The sequence below is a fragment of the Sciurus vulgaris genome (assembly GCF_902686455.1).
Source record: "Sciurus vulgaris genome assembly, chromosome: 6".
In the NCBI taxonomy this organism is placed as follows: domain Eukaryota; kingdom Metazoa; phylum Chordata; class Mammalia; order Rodentia; family Sciuridae; genus Sciurus; species Sciurus vulgaris.
In genome coordinates this window covers 31,226,223-31,239,074 of record NC_136466.1, presented here as the reverse complement: position 1 = coordinate 31,239,074, position 12,852 = coordinate 31,226,223, and the positions used below count along the sequence as shown (strand labels likewise).

At 36.4% G+C, this 12,852-nt stretch overlaps 1 protein-coding gene across 5 annotated transcripts in view; it reads left to right on the top strand.

Annotated features, from left to right (window-relative positions):
* Positions 1-6,007: 6,007 nt before the first annotated feature.
* KIF3A (kinesin family member 3A) overlaps positions 6,008-12,852 on the top strand; it is a gene marked incomplete at its 5' end in the record, with an annotated part of 44,284 nt that continues 37,439 nt past the window's right edge. For 3 of the 5 annotated variants that reach the window (XM_079144133.1, XM_079144131.1, XM_079144132.1), the window contains 2 exons: positions 6,120-6,253; positions 8,971-9,244. In XM_079144133.1, coding sequence (XP_079000259.1) covers positions 6,248-6,253; positions 8,971-9,244 — 280 coding nt within the window. Of the gene's footprint in view, positions 6,254-8,970; positions 9,245-12,852 lie in introns of all 5 variants that reach the window. The other 2 variants (XM_079144130.1, XM_079144134.1) reach the window with 2 other exon arrangements.

Sequence of the window (12,852 nt, the reverse complement as noted above, 5' to 3'; positions counted from 1 at the left end):
AGACCAAAAAAAAAAAAAAAAAAAAAAAAAAAAAAACAAAACAGCCCTTTTTGTATTTTAAAGACAGAGTCTCACTGAGTTGCTTGGGGCCTCACTAAATTGTTGAGCCTGGCTTTGAACTTGCAATGCTCCTGCCTTAGTCTCCTGAGCCATTGGGATTACAGGCAAGAGCCACTGCGCCTGACTACACTTGTGATTTATACACTTCCTTACACAAGTTACATTCTGTTAAAATTTAATCCCATTAAATTTATGGGAGTATTAAAATATGTGGGAACACTAGAAGAAGAAAAAAGAGGAGGAAATATTTAAGGTAATGGAACGAGAATTTTCCCCCAAATAATGTCAGATGCCAAACCACAGATCTATGAGGCTCACAGAACACCAAGCTGGATAAATGCCAAAAAACAAACAAACAAACAAAAATCTGGATGTTCACATTAAAATTGTAGAAAATCAAAGATAAGGAAAAAAATTGAAATAAGCCAGGGGGGGGGGGGCGTACCCTTATCTAGGGAGGAGTAAGAATATGAATCACATCAGAACTGTCTTCAGAAAACATGCAAGCCAGATAGTGAAATGGAATATTTGAAGTGTGGATTTGAAAAATCCCGCCAACCTAGAGTTCTGTATTCATTTAAATTAGCCTTAAAAAGTGAAATGCAATATAGACTTTCTCAGGCAAACAAAGTTGAGGAAATTTGTCATAAGTAGACCTGTCTTGCAAAAAAAAAAAAAAGTAAAAAGAATTTTTTTCAGAAAGAAGGAAAATCACATAGACCATAGACTCAGATCTACATAAAGGAAAAAACAGCATTAAGGAATATATGAAGGTAAAATAAACTTTTGTTATTCTTAACTAATCTAATTTGTTGAAATTAAAATTTATTTCCCTTATAATCATAGGTTATGGGTAAGTAAAATGAATGGCAGCAATGATACAGGCATGGAAGCAATGATTAAGAATACTTTGTAATAAGGTACTTGCATTATTTGTAAAGCAGTAAAATGTTAGTCAGAAGTGGATTCATTTTAAATGCATTAGTTTTAAATGTATATTGAAAATTCTAGGGCAACCACTAAACAATTTTTTAAAAATGTAATTAATATGCTAAGAAAGGAGAGAAAACAGAATTATAAAATACTAATAATGTTAGATGGTCACCTGAATTCACAGAAAAATGAAAAGAAATAAAAATAGTAAATAAGAAGGTTAAGGTAACAAACTACAATTTTTTTTTTAAAACAAACTAATAACTTAGCTCTCTTTTTTTCTCTCAACTTCTTTCAAAGATTGAAAAGATAAATCACTGGAGTTAAATTAGTACAAATCTATAATAGGTTATGATAAATGAAGATATATATTATTATAAGCTCTAGAGTAACCACTAAGAAAATAACTCAAAAATACAGTAAAATAACCACGAAAGAATTCAAAGTTTAAACTAGAAAATATTAACTAAATGAAAAAGATGATGAGTAGAGCAAAAAGACATAAGACATTACAGAAAACAAAAAGCAAAATGGAAGACTTAAATCCAATAGTATTGATAATGTTAACTGTAAGTGGATTAAAGAGTTGTATTAGTCTACTAGGATTGTTATGGACTGAAAGTTTGTGTCCCTTTAAAATTCATAAATTTAAACCCTAATCCCCAATTTTAGAGTATATGGACATGAGGCTTCAGAGAGGTAATTAGGATTTGATGAGGTCATGACAATAGGGCTGTCATGGTAGGACTGGTTTCCTTCTAAAAAGAACTTGCTCCCACCCTCAGATTATTCTATGAGGCCAGGATCACCCTGATGCTATAACCAGTGAATAAATGAATGAATAAAAGACTTCCAGAAAAGAAAACTACAATGTTGGTTTAATATCCCAAAATGTGTATGTGTGTGTGTGTGTGTGTGCGCGCACACATGTATACATAACTATCTGATAAAGGACAATTGAGTTGCACAATCATCTCAATGGATCCAGAAAAATCATTTGACAAAATCCAGTGCCCTTTCATAAAAAAACACACTCCACAAATTAGTAACTTGTCCAACTTGATAAAGAGCATCTATGAAAACCTACAGCTAACATCATCCATAACAGTAAATCACCAAATGCTTCCCAACTAAGACAAGGATATCTGTTGTCATCATTTCTGTTCAACATTGTACAGGAAGCAATTAGACCAGGAAAAGAAAGAAAAAGTTTGGATCCAGACTGAACAGAAAGAAGTAAAACTAACAGTACTTTTGGATGATATGACTTTGCACATAGAAAATCTTAAGAAATACACACACAAACTACTATTAGAAGAATAAAGAGGTTCAGAAAAGTTGCAAAGCACAAGATCAATATACTTCAAAAGTCAATTTGAGCCAGGTGCAGTGGTGCACACCTGTGATCCCAGTGGCTCAGGAGGTTGAAGCAGGAGGAACACAAGTTCAAAGATGGCCTCAGCAATTTAGTAAGGCCCTAAGAAAGTTAGCAAGACCCTGTTTCAAAATAAAAAAATAAAAAGGGTTGGGGATGTGGCTCAGTGGTTAAGCACCCTGCATTCAATCCTTGGTACCAAAAAAAAAAAAAAAAAAAAAAAAGTCAATTTGATTTCTCTACATTACCAGGGAACTATCTGAAAAAGAAATTTAAAACAATTTCCATTTACAACAACATACAAATATTTAGAAGTAAATGTAATATAAGTGCAAAGCCCGTACATTGAAAACTACAAAACATCACTAAAAATAAGTGGAACATTATCCATTTTTTTCTGTAAGTAAAGGGAAAGACATTCTGTGTTCATGGATTGGAAGACTTAAATTGTTACAGTGGCAAACTCCTTGATGTGTGGATTTGACAGAATCACTGTTAAATTTTTGGTTGCCTATTTGCAGAAACTGACAAGTGTGTTCCTGAAATTTCTTTGGAGATGCAAGGTAAATCCCTAAATCAAATGGCCAAAACAATCTTGAAAAAGAAGAATAAAGTTGGGCACTTACACTATTATGATTTTTAAAACTTATAAAATCACAGTAGTCAGTGTGGTACTGGCATTTGGATTCATGTATAGGTCATGAACTAGATTCAAGAGTCTAGAAATGAAACTTTATGAACAATTCATTTTCAACACAGGTGCCAATTCAGTAGGAAAAAAGAATAGTATTTTCAGCAAACTGTGTTGGGATAGCTGGAAGAGACCCAAGCAGAAGAATGAAGCTGGATCCTTATGTAACATCACATATAAAAATAATTTGAGAACTGGGAACTCAGTAGTAGAGAACCTGCCTAGCATGTGAAAGGCTAGTTTGGGTTTGATACCCAGCATCACAAACCAAAACAAACAAAAAGTTACCTTGAACTAGATCATAGACCTAAATGTAAGAGCTAAAAGTAGAAAACCCATAGAAGAGAAAATCTTCATAAGAATGGGTTAGGAAATGGTTTCTTAAATTTGTACCAAAAGCCCAAGGACAAAAAAATATAGAAATTGAACTTGACCAAAATTGAAAACTTTTGCACCTCAAAAGTCATCACAAAGCAGCCAGGCGTGGTGGCACAAGCCTGTAATCCCAGTGACTCAGGAGGCTGAGGCAGGAGGATCAAAAATTCAAAGTCAGCTTCAGCAACTCAGTGAGGCCCTAAGCAACTCATTGAGATCCTGTCCCTAATAGAACATAAAAAAGGACTGGGGATGTGGCTCAGTGGTTAAGTGCCCCGGGTTCAATCCCAAGTAAAGAAAAAAAAAAAAAAAAAAAAAAAAAGACATCAAAATTAAAAAGACAACCCACAAAATGGGGGAAATATTTGCATATCATATATCTGAAAAGAGACTTGCACTCAGAATATATAAAGAACTCAATGAAAAGACAAATAAAATGGGTAAAAGATTTGAACATTTTCCAAAGAATTTTATACATAGTCAATAAATACATGAAAAGATGCTGAAGACCATTAGTCATCAGGGAAATGAAAAATTTAAAGCCACAATGAGATACTATTTTACACAAAGTGTTGGTGAGTATGTAGAGAATTGTAAACCTTATACATTGCTGGTGGGAATTTAAAACAGTGCAAATACTGTAGAAAACAACTTGGAAGTTCTTCAAAATGTTGAACATTAAAGGTACCAAATGATGCAAAAATTCTAGGTGTATATACACAAGGAAAATGAAAGCACACGTTCAAATGTTGGGAATGTGGTTCAGTGGTGGAGCACTGAAAACAAAGAAGTTGGCATGTATATCCAGTATATTCAGCATATCAAATGATGATAAGTAGTATGGAGAAATATAAAGTTGAGAGAGGAAATAAGAAGATCTGGGGCTAAGGGTTGAAATTTTAAATAGGGTGGTCATGTTAGGGCTCACTGAGAAGATATCTCATGAACAGAAATTTTCTGAAGGAGATGAGGGAGCAAGTCAGGTGTTGAGGGGAAGAGCTTCCCGGCTGCCTGAGTTTGAAGCTGGACTTCATCATGGCCCACAAATATGATCTTGGAAAAGTTATTTAATGCCCTTATGCCTCAGTTTCTTTATTTGTAAAATAAGGATATTAAATACTGCCTATTTCAAAAGGTCATTGTGTGGTTTAAATGATTTAAGGAGAAAACAAAGCACATAGAACATTACACTGGCACTAAGTAAAATGCTTTATAATTATTTTCATTAGTTTTTACTGCAAGCACACAACCTTTGCATGCTAAGATAGAAGCATGCCTGGAATGTTCAAGAAGCCTGATGGGGCTGGTGAAGATGAAGCAAGAGAGAGGCTGGTAGGAGGTGGAGGGAGGGTTTGTGGTTTTTACTCTGTGAGATGAGAAATCAATGGAGGATTTGGAGCAGAGAAAAGATAAGATCTGATTCATGTTTCAACACCATCACTCTGGCTCCTGTGTTGAAAATATAGTCATCCCTCTCTATCTGTGGGTGATTGAGTCTCTTCTATAAAATAGCACAGTATTTGCATGTAACCTACACTATATTTTAAATAATCTAGATACCTAATGCAAAATAAATTCTATGTAAATAATAGTTACACTATATTTTTTAGGGAATAATGACAAGAGAAATGTGCATTTTCAGTATAGATGCAATTTTTTTCCCAAATGCTTTTGATTTGCTGTTAGTTGAATCATGAATGCAGAATCTACAGATATGGAGGCTTGACTGTACACTAACAGAGGTCAAGGATGCATTCAAGGACATTAGTTCTGAGCTGTTGTAGTAATGCACCTGAAAGATTGTGGTGGTAAGTGGTAATATTCTGGTTCTTAACTTTGAAGATAGGTTCAATAGTCTGTTGAAGGATTGGCTATTGGGCGTGAAAAGAGACTGCAGGTTGATCTGACTGTCAGAATTCAGCTTCTAGTAATTGAGATGAAGTTGAAGTAATTGAGATGAAGTTGAAGGAGCCTTTTTTTTTTTTTTTTTTTTTTTTTTTTTTTTTTTGATGAGGTGGGAGCAGGATTAAGGTAGAGGCACGTTTAGAGGGGATGAGGTGGAGGATTAAGGTAGAGGGGAGGCACGTTTAGAGGGGATGAGGGTTTGCATTTTTGATTGTGCTGAACTCCAAATGTTTGTTACACATCCAAATGAACTGATGGTAAGGGGAGAGACTAGAAAGAGAAAGAGAATGTATCATTGGTTCTTTCACAACTATTTATTGATATCCCACCCCGTGCCAAGTTCAATTTCTAGGTTCTGGAGATAGACTCGAAAATACTGAGTCTTCTAAGCTCACCTAATGGTAAAACAGGTCATAAACAAGTTAGCAATCAAGTGAGGTAACATATGTAAGGTCTTTAGCTTTCCAGGTGGGACAATGTACAAACGCTATTGTTGTTTTCAATATTCGTGATATTATGGGTGTCAATAGATAGATAGGCCTTGGGACCTAGGAGTCCTTTTCCCAGCCGGGGACTGCCAGGTATCCCGCCTCAGGGCTAACCAATCCTTCAGCGCAGGGGATTGGCAGCATTGCGCAGCCGCAGCCTCAGTCTGGGCGTCCTAGGAGATGGACTCGAAAAGCCTCCGCGCAGGCGTAGTTCAAGAGGCCGAGGGAGCCCGAGACCCGGGATTGGGCGGGGCGAACTCGGAGTGCGCCTGCGCACTGCACGCTTTGGGCGAAGAAGCCGCAGTCTGGAGAGCGCCAAGGAGGTGTTTTAGTAGACTCTGGCCAACCTCTCCAGCGAACCCGGTGTCGTTGGGCTACACCCCGGGAGGGGACGTCTCCCGGACACGGGAGGGGGCCACGATGCCGGTGAGGAGAGTCGCTCAGCCGCTAGGGTTCCTCATCCCAGCGGCCTGGCTCGGGGGCGCGGCCGTTGCCATAGAAGCGCGGAGCAGGCTGGGGGCCCCGGGTGAGGCGGGGCAGGGCTGGACCCCATCGGCCTCAGCGGTTAAGGGAACTGGCAGGTGGGCCCAGGTTCCGTAGGGGTCCAGCCCACTTAGGGCAGCACCCGGGAGCAGGCCCTGTCGCCTTTGTCCCTGCTGCATCCCGTGGGGCCTGCGCCGTTTGACATAAAGGCGCTTTGCCAGAGGATGCGTTCTGACTCCCAGCCCTGGCCGCTGGGTAGGGCGTCTGGGGGCGGACACAGAGGGTCGTTTGGATGCTCTGCACCTGGTGGGGTCCGTTCGGCGGAGCCAGGCCCCGGAAAGTGACCCGGAGAAGGTCGCCAGTTCTTGTTTCAGGGCCCTGACTCGCACTCCCTTAGGTTCGAGCTGTCATTCCTCTCGTGGCGCTGTAGCGTACCATGCAGAATATAACCTGTAGGTGTCTTTGTGTGTGTATGGGCAGGTGTGGTTGGTGGTACGTTTACTTTCAGGGTTTCACAGTTACCGTTCTCTTAATAAGGGGGTCTTTTAAGCCCAATAAAGGGTCATGGAGAAAACTTGAGCCTTGGCGAATTATTTATTGTTTATGCGACCTCGGATAATTATTTGATGTCTGGGTCCCTAGTTCCTACATAATGAAACTTTTCTTCATGGGGTTTTTATCAGGGTGAACTATGATAATACACAGGAGATGAAGGACAGTTTTTGCATCTAGCATTCAATACTCTATATTTGTTTTGATTTACTGCTTTCAAATTATTAATTCAGTCAAAATTGGGCAACAACCAGATGTTAAGCACTGAAGATACAATATTGAGCAAAAAGATTGGGGGGAAAAAGAGACTCTTGGGTAAAGGTGAAAACCATATAGAGATAAGACAATGAATGAAATGGATGGGTGGCATACAATAGAAAGAAGTTGATTCTGGTGATTGGAAAGTGTTGGCATGTAGGAATGCTAGCCTACATTGATATAAAATCATCTATTTTTAAAATAAGAGATTAACTGTTTTTAAGAGACTTTAGAAATTGTGTGTGAAATTTTAGCAACTGATATTTTAAAATACTATGAGACAAAAGAAATTTTTGGGCCAAATTCAATCCCTTGACTATCATTTGCATCTCTGGTGTAGACAGAGAGAACGACATTAATCAAATAAAAGTCAAATTTTGTCCTTGGAAAAGAGAGCAGGGTGCTCTGAGAGCCTATAAAAGCATTTGACCTAATTAGAGAAGCGTTCCCAGATAAAGTGGCTATTGAGTTGAGTTCTGAAAGATAAGTAGATGTTATCTAAATGAAGAGGTGAGTAAGGAATGTTCTAGGCAGAAGGATCAGCACAAGGAAAAGCCAGTGGTAAAGAAGAAGCATGGTGACTACAAAAGACCATAAAACCCAGGGTGGATGTAGTTGAGAAAGCAAGTGAGTATCTTGTGAAATAAGCTTGGAGAAGTAGACTTGGGTGACAGACCACCTTAAACATTTTGATTTTTATCTTAAGATCTATGAGAAACTATTGAAGAATTTTAAGTAGAGGAGTCAATATTAGATTGGTGTTGACACTGACTTCCCGTGGACAGACTGTAGGACAATCTAATTTGATGCAGGAGTAAAGGGCCCAGATGATGGTGACCTACACTATCATAATGACAGTAGAGTTGGAGAGAAATGTGTTGTATTGGGATTATCTGTTACTTGTCAATGATAGTTTCAAAGTCAGTGGCTTATATGTGTTTCTTTTTAATGTTTAGAAGAGTATCAGAAATAGGAATTTGATAAGTATATGACCAATGGAACTGTTAAACTTCATTTCAGTAATAGAATTGTATTTTAATCATGTAAAATTTCAAAAACAAACTTTATATATACAAGTTTTTGTGAATTTAAGTCATACTAAGACATACTTCTGTTTGCTGTTGTACTTTTTTTTTTACCCTCAACTTCCTGTTCTCTTCTGTAGAGAAGATAAGCCCTGAATAGAGTTGTATTTAAGAACAATTTCATTAATTTGTTACAGAAAATAAAATTTGTTCCCCTAGATGTGTCAGGGGAACGAGGAACTGACTATATTCTTGAATTAAATTTATTAACCATGCTCAGTTATGTTTTCCTACAGGCAAGAAACTCAGGATGTCGAGGACTTTTGTGCAGAAAGACAGTCTATAATATACTAAATCATTTTCTGCATTTACTATAGATGTAAATTAGATTTTTTTCTCCCCTCTTTTGCATGCAAAGAAAATATATTTCTTCTTTATTTATTTTGGTACTGAGGATTAAAGCCAGGGTTTACCACTGAACTATATCCCTAACCCTTTTTGTTTTTTATTTTGAAATGACTCTCACTAATTGCTTAGGGCCTCCATGAGTTGCAGAGTTTGGCCTTGGACTTGCAATCCTCCTGCCTCAGCCTCCCAAGCCCCTGGGATTGTAGGTGTGCACCACCAGGCCTAGCTTAATATCTTTTTAATAAGCTTTTTCTGTGTACATAAAAGATCTTTAATTGCATTTAACAAAGACTTATGAAGTCCTAACATATGCAAGGCACTGAAATGGCAACTTAGCCCTTTTAAAATTATTAATTTAATAGGTTGATGGCAAAAGCAAATGTTGTTATCATTATTTGTAAATATTGTCTCCACCAGATCAATAAATCAGAGAAGCCGGAAAGCTGCGATAATGTGAAGGTCGTTGTTAGGTGCCGTCCCCTCAATGAGAGAGAAAAATCCATGTGTTACAAACAGGCTGTCAGTGTGGATGAGATGAGGGGAACTATCACTGTACATAAGACTGATTCTTCCAATGAACCTCCAAAGACATTTACTTTTGATACTGTTTTTGGACCAGAGAGTAAACAACTTGATGTTTATAACCTAACTGCAAGACCTATTATTGATTCTGTTCTTGAAGGCTACAATGGTAAGTGAATATATAGTTTATTTTTTAAAAAACTTTATTGAGGCATAATTAATGCCCCATAAAGTCACCTATTGTAATAGTACAATTAGATGAGTTATAGTAAATATATAGTTGTGAAACCACACTATAATACAGTTTTAGAGCACTTCCATCATCCTCAAGTTACTTTATGCCCTTTTGCAGTTCCACCTCCAGATGACCATTGATCTGCTTCTGTCACTATAATTTTTACCTTTTCTCGAAATTTCACATAAGTGATGTATCATCTTTTTAATCTGTTTTCTTTCGCTTGGCATGTTTTTGAAGTTCACCCATCTTTGCATGTAGTTTGTGGCTTTTGATTATTGAGTTATATATTCCAGTATATAAATCTAACAATTTTGTTTATGCATCCAGATGTTTGGCTATGATTAATAATGCTGCTATACATTCATTTATACATCTATGCACAAACATATTTCAAAGTTTCTCGAACATGTTTTCAAAATTCTTCCATGTCATCAGAATGTAGTAGTACTTTATTCTTTTTTATGGGCAAATATCCTCTTGTATGTTATGCAGACATAACATATTTTGTTAATGCATTCATCAGTTGATGAACATTTGGATTGTTTGTACTTTTTAACTATTATGAATAATGTTGCTTTGAACATTCTTATACAACTTTTGGTGTGAATGTGTGGTTTTAATTGTCTTGAATATATATGGAGAAGTGGAGTGGAATTGCTGAGTCATGTGGCAACTCTTTAACATTTTGCAGAACTGTCAAACTTTTCCAGAGTGGCTGCATCATTTTATATTCCCACTAGCAGTGTGAGATTTCCAATTGCTCCACATCCTTGTTAACGATTTTAATTGTCTTTCTGATAGAGCCATTCCAGAGGGAAGAAAGTGGTATTTCATTTTGGTTTGCAATAGTTTTTTTTATATTGACTTTGTTTCTTGCAACCTTGCTAACCTTGCTTATTAATTCTAGTTTTTTTTTTTTTTTTAATGTTTTGCTTTTTTTCTTTTTGTAGTCCTGGTGATAGAACTCAGTACCTTGCACATGCTAGTGAGCTACATTCCTAGCCACTATATCTTGTTGCTGCTTTTTATTTTTTTTAATTCTCTAGGATTTTTTACATGTAAAATTATGTCATCTGCAAATAAAGATTTTTTTTTTTTTTTTACTTTTTTCCAATCTTTATGGCTTTAATTTCTTTTTGTTGCCTGATTACACTAACTGGAACTTCCACCAAATAGAATTTGTGAGAGTGGACATTTTGTTTTGTTCATAATCTGAGGAAAACTGCATTCTTCTTTTTTTTTTTTTTTTTGTTCTTTTTAGATATACATGACAGTGGAGTGTTGACATATTATAATATATGGAATATAATTCTAATTAGGATTTCATTCTGTGGTTGTACATGATGTGGTGTTTCACTGGTCATGAATTCATATAACATTTATTTTTCACTAATATATTACCTATAGATTTTTTTTATAAATAGCTTTTATCAGATTAAGATAGTTCTCCTTTATTCTTAGTTTGCTGAGATTGTTTTTCCAGGAAAGTATATTGGATTTTTTTCAAATGCAATTTTGAAAAAAACGTTTTTCAGTATTGGGAATTGAACTCAGGGATACTCTATCACTGAGCTACAACCCCAACCCTTTTTATATTTTTTATTATTTATTTAGATACTAGGGATTGAATGCAGGGGCACTTTACCATTGAGCCTCATCCTGTGCCTTTTTTTTTTTTTTTTTTTTTTTTTTTTTTAAATAGGTCTTACTAAGTTGCCACCGCTGGCCTTGAATTTAGCAATTCTCCTGTCTTAGCCTCTTGAGTAGCTGGGATTACAAATGTGCACCACTGTGTCCCACTCTCTGTGAAACGAACTTTGCTACTAGTCATGAAGTGTTACCCTTTCCAAATATTGTTATATTTTGTTTGCCAAATTTTTGTTTAAAATGTTTGTATCTGTGTTCATGAGGTATATAAGAGTGTTGTTTTCTTGTGATGTCTTTATCTGACTTAAGTATCAGAAATAATTCTAGTTTTATAGAATGAAGTGGGGAGTATTCCCTTCTCAACTTTTAGAAGAATTTGTCTAGAATTAGTATTATTTCTACTTCAAATATTTGATAGAATCCATCAGTGAAGCCATCTGGGCTTAGAGTTTTCTTGTGGGAAGGTTTGTAAATTTTGCCACAGATTTAGTTTCTGTAATAGATATAGGACTTTTCTGGTTATGTGTTTTTTCCTTGAGAGTTTTGGTAGTTGTCTTTCATAGAATTTGTCTATTTCATTGAAGTCAATTTATTGGCAAAAAGTTGTTTATATTTTATTATTCTTAGTATGTTACAATCTTAGTATGTTAAAATATAGTGATACACCCTTTCTTATTCCTGATATTGGTATATGTGTAATTTGTGTCTTTTTTTTTTAACTGATTACACTGATAAGAGCTATATCAATTTTATTATCTTCTGAGAGAACCAACTTTTGGTTTAATTTTTCTATTTTTTTGTTTTGTTTTCTTTCTTTCTTTGGGGGAGGGGTTGCTGGTACTGGGAATTGAACCACCTTGTGTCTCCTCCAGCCCTCTTTTACTTTTTTTTTTTTTTTTTTTTGGCAGTGCTGGGGATTGAACTCAGGGTCTCTACCAACTGAGCCATATCCCCAGCCCCTCCAGCCCTCTTTTAAAAAATTTGAGACAGGTCTTGTCAAGTTGCCAGGCTGTGTTTGAACTTTGATCCTTCTGCCTTAGCATCCCAAGTTGCTGGGATTACAGGTGTACTCCACGGTATCTGGCTTGTTTTTATTTCATTGATTTCTGCTCTGATCTTCATTGTTTCTTTTCTCCCACTTACTTTAGGCTTAATTTGCTCTTTATTTTCTACTTTCTTAAGGTGGAAGCTGAGGTTACTGTTTAGAGAACTTTCCTTCCTTTCTAATATAGAAGTTGAATGGTATAAATTATCCCCCAAGTTCTCTTTTAGTGGTATCATACAGATTTTGACATACTATGTGTGTTAGTTAACTATTCTGTCACTTGACCAAAACACCTGACAAGAACAACTTAGAGGAGGAAAAGTTTATCTGGGGCTTGTGGTGTCAGAGGTCTCCGTCCATAGATGGCAAACTCGATTGTGTGGGCTTGAACCGTGGCAGAAGGGCTCAGTGAGCAAAGCTGCTCAGTTCATGGTGGGTCGGGAAACAGAGAGAACAGAAAGAGGCTCCAGGGAAGATTTGCACCCTTCCAGAACTTACCCCAGTGGCTCATCTCCAACCATACCCCACCTGCCTATGGTTACTACCCAATCAGTCCATTCAAACTACGATGGACAGATTAGGTTACAGTGTTCACAATTCTATCATCTCACCTCTGAATATCCCTGCATTAACAGGAGCATATCCAAACTATAACACTGTTTTCATTTTTATTCTATTCAAAATACTTTTCTACTTCAACTCTTGATTTCTTCTTTGATCCCTGAGTTATTTATAAATATGTTATTTTAGTTTTTAGCTATTTCAAAATTTTCCAGAAAATTTTCTGTGGATTCTAGTTTAATTTTATTTTAGTCAGAGAACATACTTTGTATGACTTGAATCTTTT